Consider the following 17,571-nt stretch of genomic DNA (forward strand, 5'->3'; position numbering starts at 1 on the left):
GGGAAAGCCACATTTCAAACCTCGCCTCCAAAGCCAGTCGCTGACTGGGAATCCTCCGTTGTGCAAGGTCCTTCCTCGGCCCACCTGAGCTCCTGACCACTTACAAAGCTTTTGTCTGCAGCCTGATGGAGTACTGCTCTCCCCTCTGGGCTGGTGCTCCTGCCTCCCACCTATCTCAGTTCACGCTGTAGAAACCAAGGCATTTCGGATCATTGGCATCTCCCGCAATTACGCTGAGTTTTTGGGCCTCTCACTCTCTCACGGCAGGTTGGTCGGTGGTCTTTCTGTCTTCTACCGTCTCCTCTCCAGCCTCGCCCCCCTGCTCTCTGCGATTTGTCCCCACCACATTTCCGCAGGGCGCTCAAGGTCCGCCAACAACCCCCTTGTGGTAAAACTACCAAAATCACGAATAACTGCTCACCTTCACTCTTTCATTCCTCCTTTTTCCTGCCTTTGGAATAAACTCCCTCACTCTATTCATTCCCATTCTTCCCTCCAGGCCTTCAAAACAGCTGTTTACCACCACTTCTTATCATCCCCCATCCAAATCCGCAAACTTTTCTACCCCCGATAATCCACCCAAGCCCACCTCCTTCAAATTCCCTGCTTTCCTTCCTGAAAGTCCCTGTAATGTCCATCTTGTATTCCCCATGTTCCCTGTCCCATCCCTCTCCCTTCCACAGATCTCCAAATGTCTCTGTTCCCCACTATTTTGTCCTTCCCACTCCCTCCCCTCCTGTCTCATGTCCCCCTTGATGTGCGTTGTGTGTTAGCTCTCATACAGCCTCGACAAGGTATACAAAAAACTAAAAAATACAATAAGAAAATAAGAGCATATAGCCAATTTCGCTAAAGTAGAATGGCGGCCATTTTGGAAAATGGTCGCCGAAGCTGACCAAGGCACAATCTCGGGTGGCTCCATATCTAGTATTGTTCGGAATACATTATTCTGCATGTGTACCAATTTTGGTGCTTTTATGCAAATTTGAACAATTGATCTGAAATATCAGACTACGCTGCAGGACTACCAGACTTGCTAGTGCTGAGGCTATTCTCTGAGAATGGCCAGAGAGATGTTGACCTTCACAAGTACATTATCAGATGAGCCAATTGTTGCAGAGGAGTTCTTTATTTCGTGTGAAGAACCTTTATGTTTTGAATGGATGGAGTCAACAGTATTTTTTTTATTATAAGATGGCCCAACAATACATTTCTCTCTTCTGTTTCACATAAATCACTTTGGATAACCAACTGTAGCTGTAATATCAATTGTGTAATGTACATGCTCGATGTGTTTGGAACTTGTGCATGAGAGAAATCTTAAATGTATCAATTTAAACTTTCGTTTTTGAGTTGGTCCTTCCAAGAACAGTGTAAAGAGTGATGCTATTCAAGCTTGTGATAAACAAATTTCATCATCATTCAACGAATAATTATCTCAGTCATCTTGACATGGCTTTTTGGCAAGAATAACATGCACTCAATTTCATACATTTTTTTTATCTTCATCTGCAAACAAATATTAATCAGATGATGAATATGCAACTAAGAGAAGTCACTTCCTATAAAATAATAGCTGTGTTATACATTAGAAGTGTGTTTTACAATCCTGCAATGATCTCTTTAGAGTCGGATATATTTTGGGGAAAAATACACAACAGAGTGTACCGTAAGCAATGGCAATTACAGCAAATGCCTGAATCACAACTAAAAACTTCCCTTGGGTGCTGTAATAAGCTGGAATAAATGCCAGGCCCACCATGAAGCCAAAAATTATATCAAATGATATCAACTTCATCTCATTATTCTCCAAAGTTGAAGCTGTTGCCTTCATAGCAAGGCAGAGGCACACTCCTGCAAGAATCCCTAAATAAGTAAATGCACAGATAGCCCAGATTGATGTTCCAGAACATTCCAACACAATCATTCCCACATGAGCCTCTACGTTCTTGAAAACTCGAGGTTTATCCACAATCACCAAAGCAAAACAGAATGCAATTTGAGGTAAAATAAAAAGTCCCGTGCAACTAGGTCGTTGGAATATTGAATACCTCGACTGAGTTTCACCTGCAATAAAGAAAAAAACAGTAGGAGTACCACTACGAAGAATACAACTATTATGACAATGAATACAACTGCGTTATTTTCTAAAGTAGGCTCTGCTAAAGACAGAAGTATTTCTGTTAATACCATAGCCCTGCACAATATTTTTGACAAGGAAACTTTTAAATAACTGTGATCATGATCTCTTTTTGTTTATAGAAAAAGTCCATGTTGTTGTTGTTGTTGTTGTTCGTCTTTCAGCTGCTCCTGTTAGGGGTCGCCACAGTGGATCCTCCGTTATGATCCGCATACTGATTTGGCACAGGTTTTATGCTGGATGCCCTTCCTGACGCAACCCTGGTCACCTCTTACGACACAGGGATATGGATTGGGTTTCGCTATGACTCCGGGCTGCCCTACACCCTCTCATAGCACGGCCCAATGTAGAGCTCCCGTCCTCAAGCGATCCTCCAACCCAAGCCTCCGAGTTGCCGGATTACAGGCGCACGCCACTACACCCGGTAGAAAAAGTCCATGTTGAATGGAAAAAAATAGATGAACAATAAAATGAAGATTATCATGTGGTGCCAGTTGTTAAAATGATTTGTACAATCAGGCTTTTTGAAGCTATTGTAGGTGAGCAAAGGGTATAATCAGGACAATGCAAAATATGAGCAAATAGATAATCAGTTAGTAAACATCGATGACCTGTCTGATTTGCCATGTAATCCTTCTCTCCCACTCGGCTGCTGATTCCACATTGGGCAAAACATTGTGGTTAAATATAATGACAGGTACAAACTAGAGTTCAGAGAACATGATACCCCACGCAGTGTTCAGTATATTCTTGCAGTCGGACTGCCACCTAGCAACCAACATGAAGGGGCAAACAACCCAGCTTAAAGGAGAATACGTGTATGTAAACATATGCATTCTTATGACGAGCAATATATATTTGTTTTTCTCCTGTCAAACTTTGATTCATACCTTACTGATATATTTTGTATTCGTCATTTATTAAGGGAAAATATATTGTGAAGAGCTCCTTCATGTTTGGGTGCACAAATAACAAGTCAAAATGTCCAAATTTGGCCTTGATACCAAACAGTGTCACATAACCAGTGAGGTGCTGCAATTCGATACTTAAATCTCGACCCTCGACCCCATTTCTGCAATCAAATACCCTATGTAATGGTAGAGTGTTCAATATTAAAGTTAAAGTAAATTCATTAAATAAATAGGTATCCCAATCAAAATAAGAAAAAGAGCAATCAGAGATTGCAGACCTTCACCAGGACTTGTTTTGTGTGGTGTATTTTGTGTGGTGTTTGTATACTGGTGTGTTATGTAATTAATAAGACATATATAAAGCTGCCACTTTATAACTGCTGGCAGTGATGACCGACTATCAAGACGTCCTGCTTTGATGCAACCCTGCATTGATTGGACACCTGACCCTGACCCATGACGTTTAAAAAAAATTATTATTCAATTGAACTTAGAATGGGATGAAAATAAATTCAATTCAAATCAAATGGAAGACCAATTAGGTACTGTCCTGCAATGGAGTCATCAGAAGGAACTCGAACAAGCAAATAGCAAAGATGAAGTCATCAGGTGGAACCTGGATAGGATTCACATTTCAGCTGCTTCTCCTCTACCCTCAAATCCATCCAGGCACAGCCAAGTGAGCCTTATTTAAAAAAGAAAAAAAATCAAAAAAAAGATTAAGACCCCAGATCAAAAAAAATTCAAATAATTCTAGTTGCCAGACCATGCATCCGATCAAGTTCAAAGTTAAAACACGTACTCCCCATTACTACTCGATCATAATTGTGAAGTTTCATATCAATTGATAAAGTGGTTCCAGAGAGAACATTATTTACTATTTTTCTTCAATCCAATATGGCTGCCAAACCATGTATGGAAGAAAAAGTAATGAAATTCATGTACTCTTAATTTTAATTGTTGCTGGTGCTTTATAAATTTAATTTTTATGCTACAAGTCAAATTGGCTGTCAGTTATGTTTCCCTTTACCCAAGAGTCTTTTGACCTAAATGTTGATAAAAGGAATGTCTTGCAATGGAACAATGTGACCTGGTTGATAACACCAACTTTTGCCATGATTATGTCATTCTCTTTCACCAAGTAGACACGTATTGCAGTTGGAGTTCTTTTGCCTAATGCTTATCAGCCCCCTCCACTCCCACAAAAGCATATACTGTAAATGCCAGGAAATGTAATTTTAGCTGAGTGCAAATCATTGTGGATGTTTACCATCTCAGTGATTTGGACTCCATGGTTCCATGAAAGAATAAATGTTCTCTGTAATGCATTTTTCATTGTGGACAGTGAATTAATTGTTTCTTACAAATTTGAGTAGTAGGATTTACACCGATTCGGTTAACAACAAAATTCCACAACGCATGTGACATCAATTATTCCTAAACAAACTTAGACACCCATGGCTTGGGGAACATTTCTGTGAACTTTCTCCTCAATCTCTCTAGACATTGTGGAGAAGATGATTTTTTTTATCAGTTTCAGGGTAAATCCAATCTGGCTCCTGGTATTTTGATCTTTCCTTCCGAGTGTTGCAGTACCAATGTGGTGTTCCATAGTTCCATTGCTTTCTCTATCAGTTTAATTATTTGGGGTTGATTTTGTACAATTGCATGCATTGTATCATCCATGAATGTGACACACGATCAAAAGCTTTTTTGTAGTCTATCCAGGCTGTGGACATGTTCGTTCTTCTAGTTTTACAGTTTTCAAGTATGGTCTTTTTTTGTAGTCGGTGGTTTATTGTTCCATAGCATCCTCTTTTACATTCCTTTTGTTCTGCCTCTCAGCTTCCTTCTTGTATTAGGTGGTGGTACATTATTTCTGTGATGATTCCTTTCAGAAGTTTTCTGTTGTTGGTAGACAGATTATTGGTCTATACTTGTGAGGTAGTTGGGTTTCCTCTGATTTTGGGGTGAGGAAGGTTTTACCTTCTGTGAGCCATTCATCCATTACCTCTTCCCCTTGGATAAGTTTTTTGAATGCTTGAGCGTACTGATTGTGGAGAGCATCGAGTTGCTTTAGCCAGAAATTTGGAACTCCATCCAAGCCTGGGTTTTTTTAAGTTTGGCATTTTTGAAAGTTGTTTGTTTTATTTTTTCTTCATCTGTTATCACTGGGCACATTTCTTTTCAGTGTTGCTTTTACTTTTCAAATTGTTGGATCCCATCCAATCCTCCATCCATCCATCGGGACCATACTTTGTGCAGAGCGTTGGTGCTGTTAAAGCAGTCTCCTTGGCTATTGGGCACAATACTGGATGTGTCGCCACTCTGACGCAGGATACCAGCAATATGGTACTCATTTTGCTGACCTCAGAAGGATGACAGGCAGAGTCAACCCCACTTGGTATTAATTCAAAAGCCGAGTGGGATTTGAACTCAGGATCCTAGGATCGCAAGCCCACCGCCCCAACCATTAAGCCAACACCAGGCATAATCCTCCTCCTTATTGTTATTTTGGGTCTTCATAGATTCCATCTAAAGGTTTTCATGTCTATCCTTTTCGGGGGGGGGGACTTATTACCCTTGCTGAAGGAGAGGGTATTGCATTTGGGTCCGTTTATTTATTTGTCCACACAGAACTTTCGTGTTTTCTCTGCAACTACCTGACAGATCGAGACGAAATTTTCACCATTGGTTTGACCACTCATGTAGAATGTTTTAATAATTATGACATCATAGGTCACGTGGTGTGGCAGCCAAGTTGGGAAACGGAACAACTTTGGACCTCTGTATCTCTGAAAAAGCACCATGGAAAAATTGCAAACTTGGCACATTGCAAGTACTCCTCATGGGGTATGAGTGCAATTTCTTATGATGTCATAGATGCCTTTGTTATGACATCATAATTGCATTTGTTGAACACTCCATCCAATCAGTATGAAAATATTTGAGGGTCATCTCGTGATGAAATGGTCCACAAATTTTTTTGATGACATCATAGTTCACATGATTCGGCAGCCATATTGTTTTTTAATTTAAAAAAAACCTTCAAAAATCTTTTTCTCTGAAATGGCTGAACAGATCGTGGTTAGACACCTATGACCGCATATCCAAGAGGAACAAAAGGATCACAAATATGATGTCATAGGTCACATGGTTTGGCAGCCATATTGGATTTACCCTAAAGCATATAAAAATCTTCTTCTCCAGAACAGCTGGACAGATCCAGGGGAAACTTCACATAAATGTTCCTCAAGGTATGCGTGTACAAGGTTGTTAAGGAATAATTGATGTCACATGGTTTGGCAGCCATATTGTAGTGAAAAAAAAAGTGAAATAATGTTCTCTCTGGAAGTGCTTAATCAATTGACATGAAACTTCACAATTATGATCCAGCAATAATGGGGAATACATGTTTTAAATTTCAACTGAATTGGACGCATGGTTTGGCAGCCAGAATGATTTGATTTTTTTTTTAAACTGGTTCTTTTTGTTTTTTTTGATTTTTTCACAAGGCTCACTTGCCTGAATGGGTTTGCGGGTAGAGGAGAAGCAGCTGAAAAGTGAATCCCATCCAGGTTCCTCCTGGTGACTTCATCTTTTCTTTTTTTCTTGTTTGGGTTCCTTCTGAATACTTCAATGCAGCACTCACTGTACCAATTTGGTTTTCCATTTGATTTGAATTGAATAAATTTTAATCCCATTCTGAATTCAATTGAATAATAATAAAAAATGTCATGGGTCAGGGTCAGGTGTCCATTCAATGTGGCGTTGCATCAAAGCGGGATGTCTTGGTACCCGGTCATCACTGCTAGCAATTATAAAGTGGCAGTTCGAGTTATGTCTCATTAATTACATAACTCACCAATGCACAAAGACCACACAACATACACTACACAAACACAATGCAAAATACACCACACGTAACGATACAAACACCACACAACACAACACACAAGAGAAGTCTTGGCGATGGTCTGCAATCTCTGATTGCTCTTTTTCTTGGTACATCTTGCTTTTGTTTCCTTTGTTCATGGTGGAATATCTTTGGGTTGCTTTCAAACAACTAGTTTTTTTTTCTCCCTTGCTTAACTTCATCATCGTTTTTTAAAATCTTCCTTGCTACCATTTCTATTTTGAATTTGTTTTCAGCAACCTTTTTCCTCCAGTTCTTTATCCTCAGATATATATATATATATATATATATATATATATATATATATATATATATATATATATATATATATATATATATATATATATATATATATATATATATAATGAGCATGCATCGGCTCACTATGCTCACCTCTCCACACGACATTGCAGAGATTGATGTCATAGATTTGCTGTGTTGACATGATTTACACCAATCATAATACAAACATTTCCTTTCCACAAAGTTATTTGTAATACTGGTTCACGGGCCCAGCAGTGACCACTATTTTCGTTGTGTCTGTGTGTCTGTCTGTCTGTCTGTCTGTCTGTTTGTGACTCTCTCCAGAGCATAGCACCATGACATTTGATGCGATCTTGATGAAATGGTCATATGCTAGATATCATGGTCTAGTTGTGTCTTTTTGTATGAGGGGCGTCCCACGCCCCTTGTGGGCGGAGCCACGCCCACTTGAACTTTTTATTTATTTTGATTTTTTTTTTTTTGATTTGATTTTTTTTCTCGATTTTTTTTCTCTCGCAATTTCATTTCCTAGAAGCTGTGCGTAATGTCCATAAGTACAACATATAAAAAAATCCGATTTGATTTGGTCAATTTTGACGGAAGAGATTGGTTTTTACGGTGGGGCTTCCTCAAAAGCTTCCACTAACTAAATTGTACCTATCATCGCATTGTTCAGTAATGCCCGTGAACCATCGTCGCCTCCTGGCCAGTTGATATTATATTTATTTGAAATTTAATTTGTGAAATAAGAAGGTCCAAGTGGTCTACATGGTGAAGAGTCCAGGGTATCTAATCTACCTGAAGGGTGTAATGGGTCTAAATTGTGTGAAGGTCTAAGAGGTCAAAAGGGTCTTAGAGGTCTTCAGGGTCTTTTGAGACATTTGTGTCTTTTGTGACTCTTGGGTCTTTTGGGACTTTTGGGTCTTTGGGTTATTTTGAGTCCTTTGCATCTTTTTGGTGTTCGGGATCTTTTGGGTCTTCAGATCTTTTGGGTCGTCAAGGTCTTCAGGGTCTTTTGGTCTTTTTGGTCTTCAGAGTTTTTTTGTCTTTGGGGTATTCATGGTCTCTTTGGGTCTTTGGGTCTTTTAGATCTTATGGGTCTTCAGGGTATTTTGGGGTCTTTGGGGTCTTCAGGGTATTTCGGGTCTTTGGGGACTTTTGGGGTCTTCAGGGTCCTTGGGAACTTCTGGGTCCTCAGTGACTTTTGGGTTATCTGGGTCCTTGGGGTCTTTTGGGTCTTGGGGAATTAACGGTCAAACAGGATGTGATTAAAAGGTAAATAGTCTTCACAGACTGACGGATGGCTTCACCACCTCACCGACCATGCATTTCGTATCTTATATATTACTTCCGAGTTTGTGGTTTCATGTCACACTATCTTCAACTTTGTTCTGTGCTCGAGTAACGTGATATTCGGCTTACATTATCTCAAAGACCATATGAGGTGCATGGTACAAAAAAAGTAAATAAAATGGTTCTGAAACATGAAATCGTATTCCACTTACTGCATTAAAGTAAAATTACTACTGATACTCTGCATCAGTTCCTTTCTCAAACACACCCACCCCAACATGTCGCGCAGAGCGCCAGAGCGCGGGTTATGCTAGTGTGTATATATATATATATATATATATATATATATATATATATATATATATATATATATATATATATATATATATATATATACATAAGATTTTTTTATACGAGTAGGGTATGCTTACTGTTCAGTAACTATGCTTCGAACTATGCTTCCCCATTCTCTGGAGTTGCTCAGCTATATTTTTTTTATCCCGCCCCTCCCGAAGGGAGGGAGCGGGATATTGTAATCATCCGGTTTGTTTGTCTGTCTGTCTGTTCGCAACTTTACGGCAAAACGGCTTTTGCAAACACTATCAAATTTAATCCCCACGTGGGCAATGAACCTTAGACGACCCCATTAACTTTTGGGTCCAATTGTATCAAAGGTCAAGGTCACATAAAGATCAAAATCGTTTTTCGCTCATAATTTCGTCAAAAATGATCTGATTTACTTCAAACTAAGCTTATAGTGAACCTTATTCTATTTGTCACTTATAATCCTACCCATTCCTATATTGAAAAATGCATATTTGTGCATATATTTATTCTATTCTTTATAATCATAATTCAGGTTTAGGATGTATCAAATTTAAATCTGATCCCCAAAATAACTTTATGCCTTAAATGGGCAGGATTTGTTGTGCCTTGCACCACTTGTTTCTTTTTTCTCCATTTATTTATAGTGTCATTTACTGACGCTTTCCGACACTTCTGTGATTTTTCCTGGTGTATAGGGTTTGAGATTTGTCGGCACACAAAATTTCAGCTTTCCACATCACCCAAAATGTGCCAAACCTGAATATCAGTCAGTGAGTGAGTCATTGAGTCAGTCAGTGAGTGGTTAGAATGAGCTTTATGTATTCGATAATTTTTGGATTCTCTCTAATAGCTGTGGGCTTCTATTTCCAGAAATAAACTGTTGCATTTGTTTTGTTTCCTTTCTCAGTTGTTCTCTCCAATTCATCCTTCTCCGTTTCCAAGGTGGTACACGGTCTTTGTCTGTAGGGCCTGGTTTATTATTCTTGTGGCGATGTTTGCCTGTCACTTTTTCTTGATTGAGCAATTCTGCTGCAAATGTTATGGTATTTATTTACGTCAATCTGGTTGACCTTGATACGACTTTTCTGAGTGCTGTGTTGGTTCTCCTCACCAATATTTTTGTTATTATATATTTTGTTGAGTTGAGGTCTTTCTTTGAGTGGTGTCAGCCTCATCTCCTATTTTGTTGGCCAGCTCTTCCACCAGTTCACGCTATTCTTTATCTTCCTTGTCCTCTTCGTTTCCCTCATTCTGTCATTCTCCATCCTCTTCCTGCCCATCATTATCTGCCCCTCCTTGCACTTCATTTTCCACTCCTTAGCTCTGTCATTCTCCCTCCTCTTCATGCCCATCTCTATCCACCCTCCCATCCTTATCATCCCCCCCCACCGCTGGTGCAAGTTCCTCCTGGTTCATGTTAGTGGGTCGGATCCATTCCTCTCCATGCAGTGGTTCCGTATCCACTCCTTCTCACTCCATCACCTGTCTTCCCCGCTGCTGGGTCTGTGATGCCATGCTACGGTTTTTCCACCCAGTCTCTCCCCATGCCCTCACGGTCACCTCCTGACTCTCACTCTATTCACCTCCTGATGCCTCCTCGACTTCCATTCTCTTCAAATCTTCTGCTGCTTGTTCTCTGCTTTGTCTGTTATCTCGTTTATTCTTTTTCTATCGAATGAGTAATGACCTATATGCTGTCGATGCAATCCTGGCAAATCTATAGAATGGGACCGTCTCTATTCTCGTCGCCAGTTTTGTTTTCCCCAACTGCTCCATGAATCTTTTCCTCCTGCCTTTCTTCCCCCAAAGCTCATGGACTGAATAGAACTGACATTTAGGGATGATTTCTTTCTCCTCTGCTCCATTTTACTTTCATTACATTTCTTCTGTGGAACTTGATCTTTTCTTTGCCAAAAATAAGAGTCTTTTGACTCCGTAGTCCATGCAGATTCCTGTCTCTCTGTGAGACAATCTTTTTCTTCACAAGAGGCAGTGCAGGCTATTTCTTTTTCAGCGTAAATCTGTGATCGGATCCGCGACTGCACGGACACATACACAGCATTTCTGTGCAGAGTCTGTGTTCCAATATATCGTTTTTTATTTTATTATATTTTGAACACAAATTCCTCTTCCCTTCTTCCTGCCCCATCCCCCATTCTTCGCCTCCTCTTTCTGTGCCCCTCCCATCGTCCTGCCCCTCCCCCATCCTCTCCCGGCATCTCAGTGCCATTTGTTTCCCTTGGTATTTTATCACTTCAGAACTACCTCTTATATGTGGATGGCTCATGAGACCTTCAACTTTCATTGCTATCCTTGCTATCATTTCTATTTTGAGTTTGTAGTCATCACCCAAGCACTTGAGGTCTTTGGCTTCAATTTTGTATTTTTTATTCTTTGGAGTGTGTGTGTGTGTGTGTGTGTGTGTGTGTGTGTGTGTGTGTGTGTGTGTGTGTGTGTGTGTGTGTGTGCGCGCGCGCTCCATTACGAGTCTTGGATGATGTTTAAAAAAGGCAAAACAAAAACCCCCAAAAATGTTCTCTCATGCAAGCTCCACTTGAAGCAAAAGGAGAGTGTGAATCTCAATAGGTATATACAAAAATAAGCTACAGTGTGGCAGACAGGTATGGGGAGGGTGGTATAAAATATCAAAATAATAAAACTTTGACAGAATGTAGAGTTAGTTATGCTTTTGTGTTTTTTCATCTACGGTTCTCACATTTTGTAAAAATTGTGACATTCATTTTTTAATTCATGAAGACATGCAATATCCTTGACAAATCAACAATTTCACTCACTCTTCCAAGCATGTTTGATGTCAGAATTGAAAGATTAACCTTGTAAGTTGGCGATTCCTTGGATAGTCAAAGTAAGCAGACATACAACGCAAAATGTAAGGAAAGTAAGAGTGACAGCCATTCGCACCTGGCACACCAAGTCTGTTGGTTTCGCCAGAAATAAAACACTTGCAATGAAACATCCCATTAATGCAACAAGCAGTGTAATGTTCAAAGAAACATTTTTTATCTGCATTTCAAACAGCTTTTGGTGGCAAAACATGAGTGGCATTATTATTGCAGTTATCACTACACTCACAAAAATAATAGCCAAGTGTGCAAGACCCAGTGGGTCAGAAAATGATAAGTACTCCTTCAGCATTGGTACACAGTCACTCCGCTGCTCATTTGACCATGTGTAGATCGGACAAGGATGACAATCTTGAGAATCTTTTTTGTAGAGAGAGCAAAGAAAGTTGAAGAACAGAATGTGAATCCGATGAGATCTAATTCAGGTATTTGTAAATACATAATGCAATTTCTCTTTTCTTTTCAGTGTATTTCCTCTCGCTAACCCTTTCCCAGACAATATATTTTAAACAGTGATGCAAGCAAGGTTCATGGAGGTTAAACAAATATTGTATGGCATGTGGGGATAGAGCACGATGATACATCATTGTAACCTTGCATGCTGAAAGGGGGCATTTGTAAAAATTGGACATACAAACATCAAGCAGTCTCTGAGATTTGAACCTTGTGATCACAGCATTATGAACCAAGTGTTCAGGATGGAAGTACCAAACAGGCAAATCAACTTTTTGCTTCTTTACAAAAGTTGCAATAACCAAGTCACTTTTGAGAATCATAGGTATCCAGACAGTGAGAGGCATTTGTTATTCGGACATTAGAGAGTGTTGTTACCTTTTTGGAATGCAAAATTTATAGACTCATGGAAGAGCGAGGTGACGTTCCTTAATTCAAGCTTTCCACTCAAATCCTCACTTTCATGCCCCATTGTTTCCGATAAACGGGCCTTCCAAAATCTGTTCAAGACCATTTTCCCCTCCATTTAAAAAAGTGGTGGTTCATTGTTATATAATATTGACTAAAAAAGATTGGGAGTTAAATGGTTAGGAAAAATGGGATGGAGAGGGAAAATATGTGATCCTTTCCAAAAAAGGTCCCACAATCTATAGTGTCTCAAATAGTTTTTCTGAACCAAACTCCAACTGCTTGGCCAACCTGTTTTCAAAAGGAAGTCGATTCAATTTTAAAATTTAGTCGTAGGTATGAAAGGTGGGTCTCTTGCACCTCAAAGACAGAATGCTCTGGGCTCAATTGCCTTGGATGGCAACCCTTGTGGGAGAAGGAAAACTCAGATTTCAAACCCCATTGCTCAGTGTAGGTTATATCCCAGTTAGATGAGTATCGTAAGCCTTGCTGATGGCAAGCCATGTAGTTAGAAGTCCACTATAACCAAATCCGCTATGTTTGAAAGCAATTGACAGGCATTTTTATCATCTGTAGTATGTTCGGGATCCACTGCAGCTGATGTGCATCCAAATGTCCTCCCTCTGTCTAGCCTTTAGTTCAACCACAGCTTATCCATGAGGGGGCAAGAAAGGACATGGGCAGCTTTATTTCTCATTATCCTGTGTTTCAGCGTATGTGTTGAAAACTTTGATGTGATAGTCGCTCTCTGGTGTTTGGAGCTTGCTACAACTTTGGCAGCTACCAAAGTGACCAAGCAGTTATATTTAGGGATGGCTTGAGGCTTCAAGGGAATTTGCAGAAAAACAAACAGCTTTCAAGATAACATAAACCATGCAACCTGGTGGCCTTGGAATGGCCTTCCGGAACCCTATGTTCGGTGTAACTTCAGTCTTTTAATGGCAGAGATGGGGACCTGAGATTATGTGACAGATTATGACTGATATACCTCTGTTTGGGCCTCCAGATCTCTGGTGGAAAGCTTGTGGGAATATTGGCTCTAACAGTACCCTCTAGTAGGCACAGCAAAATCAGGAAAACTGATGACTCGCCAACAACACGTAAGGCAAAAATAACTCCACAAACCAACAACTCCCCTCCACCAGATTGCCTAAAGAGCTTGCAACAGAACCATTCATCATCTAAAGGATGCTCAAGGGAAATGAAGTGGTACCACTATGTTTAAAATTATCAATTTTATAAGCCTGAAGAACCTAATCAGAGCTATTCACAATGATCAGAAATCAGTTGCATTACACCACCTGTGATATTGGAGAATGTTCCATCTGAGCAGGGAAAACACTCAAAGCAGCACACTGGCTCACCAGTTTGCAATACTTTGCGATGACCTTGGGGACACGGCTCATGACATATTGATTTAGGCTCCTAAAATAAAACAAGAAAACAATGTTATGAGCAGTTACAATGCAGTTGAGTGATAATAATTCTTACATGTGCAGCACATTTCTTAAACTATCTCATATCAGGCAAAAATGACACAAACTCAAAGCTCTTGTCACACTCCATTTTTATTTCACCTGGAACATAGTCCCGGGGAGCTTATGGGATGGTCCATCATCAGTCAGTCAGCCAATCAGTTAGTCCATCCGTCCATCAACACATGGAACTTCTATGAAACTACATACACAATTTTGATGAACCTTGACCACAACCTTCATCACCTGTGATGTACCAAATTTGTTCACACCAATAAAAAATTAAGAAATCGAGGTCTAAGGAGATTTTTTTTGAGGGGGGGGGGGTTGCCCCCCAAGATAGGTATTTGCTTTCTTATCAGAAACGACATAATTTTGATGAAACATGATCACAAACTTGATCACCCTACATGTACCAAAGTTTGTTCAGCCTATATATATAAAAAGGGGCAATAGGGCATGGGCGTTCACCTGGTTCACCTCAAATCCTCAAGACTGCATGGGGTATGTATTCTATGAATACCATCTAGTTGCATCTTGTTATTGGGTCTTTTTATCTGTATTACTTCCTTACTTATCCTCTTGGCCAAATGGAACATGAGGTTGCTACAAGCTTTCAGCATTTATCTCCATGTTTAGCTACATTCTGTGCCTCACAGCATGAAAGATCCATCTTCTGAAGATAAGCTACTATTGTATTATAATTATACGAAGTTGATTTTGGCCTGTCTGGTTTCCTCCATTCTGAAGGGGTCCATCCAAAAGCAACCTTTGGGATTCAGTCAGGGGACATTCTAAGCACATGGCCAAACCATCGGAGGCAACGATACTTAATTTCAACAAATTTCATAAAACCCAGTTATGGTTTTAAACAGAAAAGTGTTTTCCTTGTGTTGCTTTTCTTGGTTGAATTACACAGCTTTCTTTGGTTGGAAGAGCATGGGGGTTAATTAATTGAAATCCGAGCCACCTGGGGAAATTGATGATGTGAGAGCTGATTGGTTATTCCCTCAAATTACGGGTGAGGGATGTAATTTGGTCTTGTTATTTTTATGTTAAATGCTGTTGGCATCGCATATGTTTCATGCTTGGGAGCCTCGGTGGTGCATGTTTCTGTCTCTGCTGTTGCTGATGACTTGCCAATAAGTGATGAAACCAGTCTAGCATCTGACGGGGACATTGAAACTCAGTTCAATGCCCATCTGAAGAATGGCACACTTTGTGAAGCAACACTTCCTGTGAAACACCACTCTGACAGTTTGTTTTTAGCCAGTTTTGGAATCCAAACAAAGCTATACAGTTCAAAGGTAAGTTGTAATAAGTCTCTATACCATGTTGTTGGATTGAATCCTTACAAACTCGTAATTGAATTTTGCACCATCTGATATGCAATCAGAGATGAGGCTGTGATGTTACCTCACTTTAGCTCAAGCTGAATATTAATATATAGTGTTATGGCTGTGGAAATTCGCAGAGCACCATATTGGTCCTTAGATCAGTTATGCCGATAAGTCTGTGTTCAGATAGATTTCCCCACCGTTGTCTAATGGCATTTATTCGTGTCACCCAGGCTGTGATCTTTGAGGTAGCCGTTTTTCTTTTACTATCTTTATTTTGGACCAACCACAACGCCAACCACCAACCACCTTCTCCACCACGCCAACCACCAACCGCCCTCTCCACAACCACCTCCAGCACCAACATTGCTCTCATCAACCGCTTCACAACAACCACTGCCACCACCAACACCTTCTCCACCACCGCCTTCACACAACCACCTTATCCACAAGCGCCCAACCACACCACCCTCACGACCACCACACAACGCCAACCACGCCACCATTACAACAACCACGATCACCTCAACCACCAACCACGATCGCCTCAACCACCAACCACAACGCCTCAACCACCACTGCGTTTTCTACCTCGGCACATGGTTGCCAGAGGCCTGGCCTTCGTCGAGGGAAAGCAGGCGGCCCCCGTTCCCCCCCTCCCCCGAACGAATGGCGTCTCTGCAGTGGATTTCACCCTGCGAGGGACAAAGAGAAGAACCAAGACAACTACCGCGGCGGCGCGCGCCCCTAATTTGGCGGGAAAACGCTTCCTTCTGGAAGTTTCCCGTGTGTTCTGGAAGGAAGGGCGGGAGTTGAGAAGGGGCGGGGCGTGGGTATAAAGCGGAGGAACGCGAGTGCGGAGAAAAAGAGTGGGAGAGTCGTGACCGTTGACACAAGGATCGGAGTCGAGGTGGCGAGAGAGTCTCGGGGTGTGGTGCTGAGGAGGATCAGGAACGAGGTGGCAGGATCGTGTGTGCTGAGGGGATTGCGAGGAGGGCACTCTGAATCGCGCTCTCGTTTGCAGGGTCGTCAAGTCGGAAGAGACGCCAGCGGTGAAGGCTGGGTCTGGAGAACGGAGCCCAAGACTTCACCACCCGGTCCAGTTTTCCTTTTCATTTTCTTTTGGGCTTTGTATGTGTGTTTGTGGCGCTGTCTATAAGTAACACTGTTTAAGTGACTGTATATACTTGCATTTCTTATAGAGAACGGCTGTTAGCTTTTGTTTCTTCTTACTCCTCTTCTCCCCTTTCCTTCTCCCCTTCCCCCGTTGCATGATCCCCATCAATTATGTGCTTGCTTGAATTTGTGTGTAAATAAATGTGCCTGTCTAAATGTTAACCTGTTCGTCGCGCCATTTTCCCTCCATTGAACTGCCGTATTGCATTTCAGAATAATAGCGGGCTTTTTAATAGCCGATAATAGAATCGGGTCCAACGAGGCCTCGCAATAATACCCCGCTCGGTTATCCTAAAATGGAGCGAGCTGCCTAAAGCGGCTCGTGTCCAAGCAGGCCTTCGTGGAGGTACAATCTCTCAGTAATCTACCCGCGCGAGTAATTAGGTATATCGACAATTCGGCGATTGACCCTGTCGCACGCGGGTAGAATATTGACAAAGTTGTGGTGTGCTCAAAAACACACCCGTGGCTGGTTTCCGGTGTTGATCCGGAAAGCCGCAACAAGATTGTCCGTTCGGTGGGCGAAGCGGCCGCTATTGGTCAAATGCGGTCGTTCGCACGCCGGCGGGCGAGAATCTACAACAATATATATATATATATATATATATATATATATATATATATATATATATATATATATATATATATATATATATAGTTCAACAATGTTAAGAATGTATTTCGAAAAAAGAATGCAATTCAGTAAGTCGTTGGTGGAGGAATGAAGTGGAAAATGAACAACAATCATTCTTACCCCTTGTTTCTCGCTATTCCACCAAATTGCTGTTTTGTTCACCAAAAATCCTTGACCCTCAGGTGAATCAAATGATCCCACGACTTGGAAATGAATTTGTCCATCTGAGCCCAACTGCGAGTTCACCAGCTCATACTGGACAGGGGGGTCTCCATACTCATCAAATTCTTGTACTTTCCCCAAGTTATTAACAAATCTCACATGTTTGATATAGTACAAAAGCTACAACGCAAATAATATTGCATTGTCATTA

At 40.9% G+C, this 17,571-nt stretch overlaps 1 protein-coding gene across 1 annotated transcript in view; it reads right to left on the reverse strand.

Annotated features, from left to right (window-relative positions):
- The window catches only part of LOC147035349 (extracellular calcium-sensing receptor-like), a 31,057-nt gene that overhangs the window by 7,341 nt on the left and 6,145 nt on the right, over positions 1-17,571 (reverse strand). Inside the window, exons 4-7 of the mRNA XM_085866632.1 lie at positions 17,319-17,540; positions 13,878-14,001; positions 11,686-12,075; positions 1,669-1,866 (exon numbers count right to left, since the gene is read on the reverse strand). Coding sequence (XP_085722758.1) covers positions 1,669-1,866; positions 11,686-12,075; positions 13,878-14,001; positions 17,319-17,540 — 934 coding nt within the window. The remainder of the gene's footprint in view (positions 1-1,668; positions 1,867-11,685; positions 12,076-13,877; positions 14,002-17,318; positions 17,541-17,571) is intronic.

This window comes from Eptatretus burgeri, chromosome 1, assembly GCF_056783735.1.
Source record: "Eptatretus burgeri isolate ZD-2024b chromosome 1, Ebu_testis_v1, whole genome shotgun sequence".
NCBI classification, from domain to species: domain Eukaryota; kingdom Metazoa; phylum Chordata; class Myxini; order Myxiniformes; family Myxinidae; genus Eptatretus; species Eptatretus burgeri.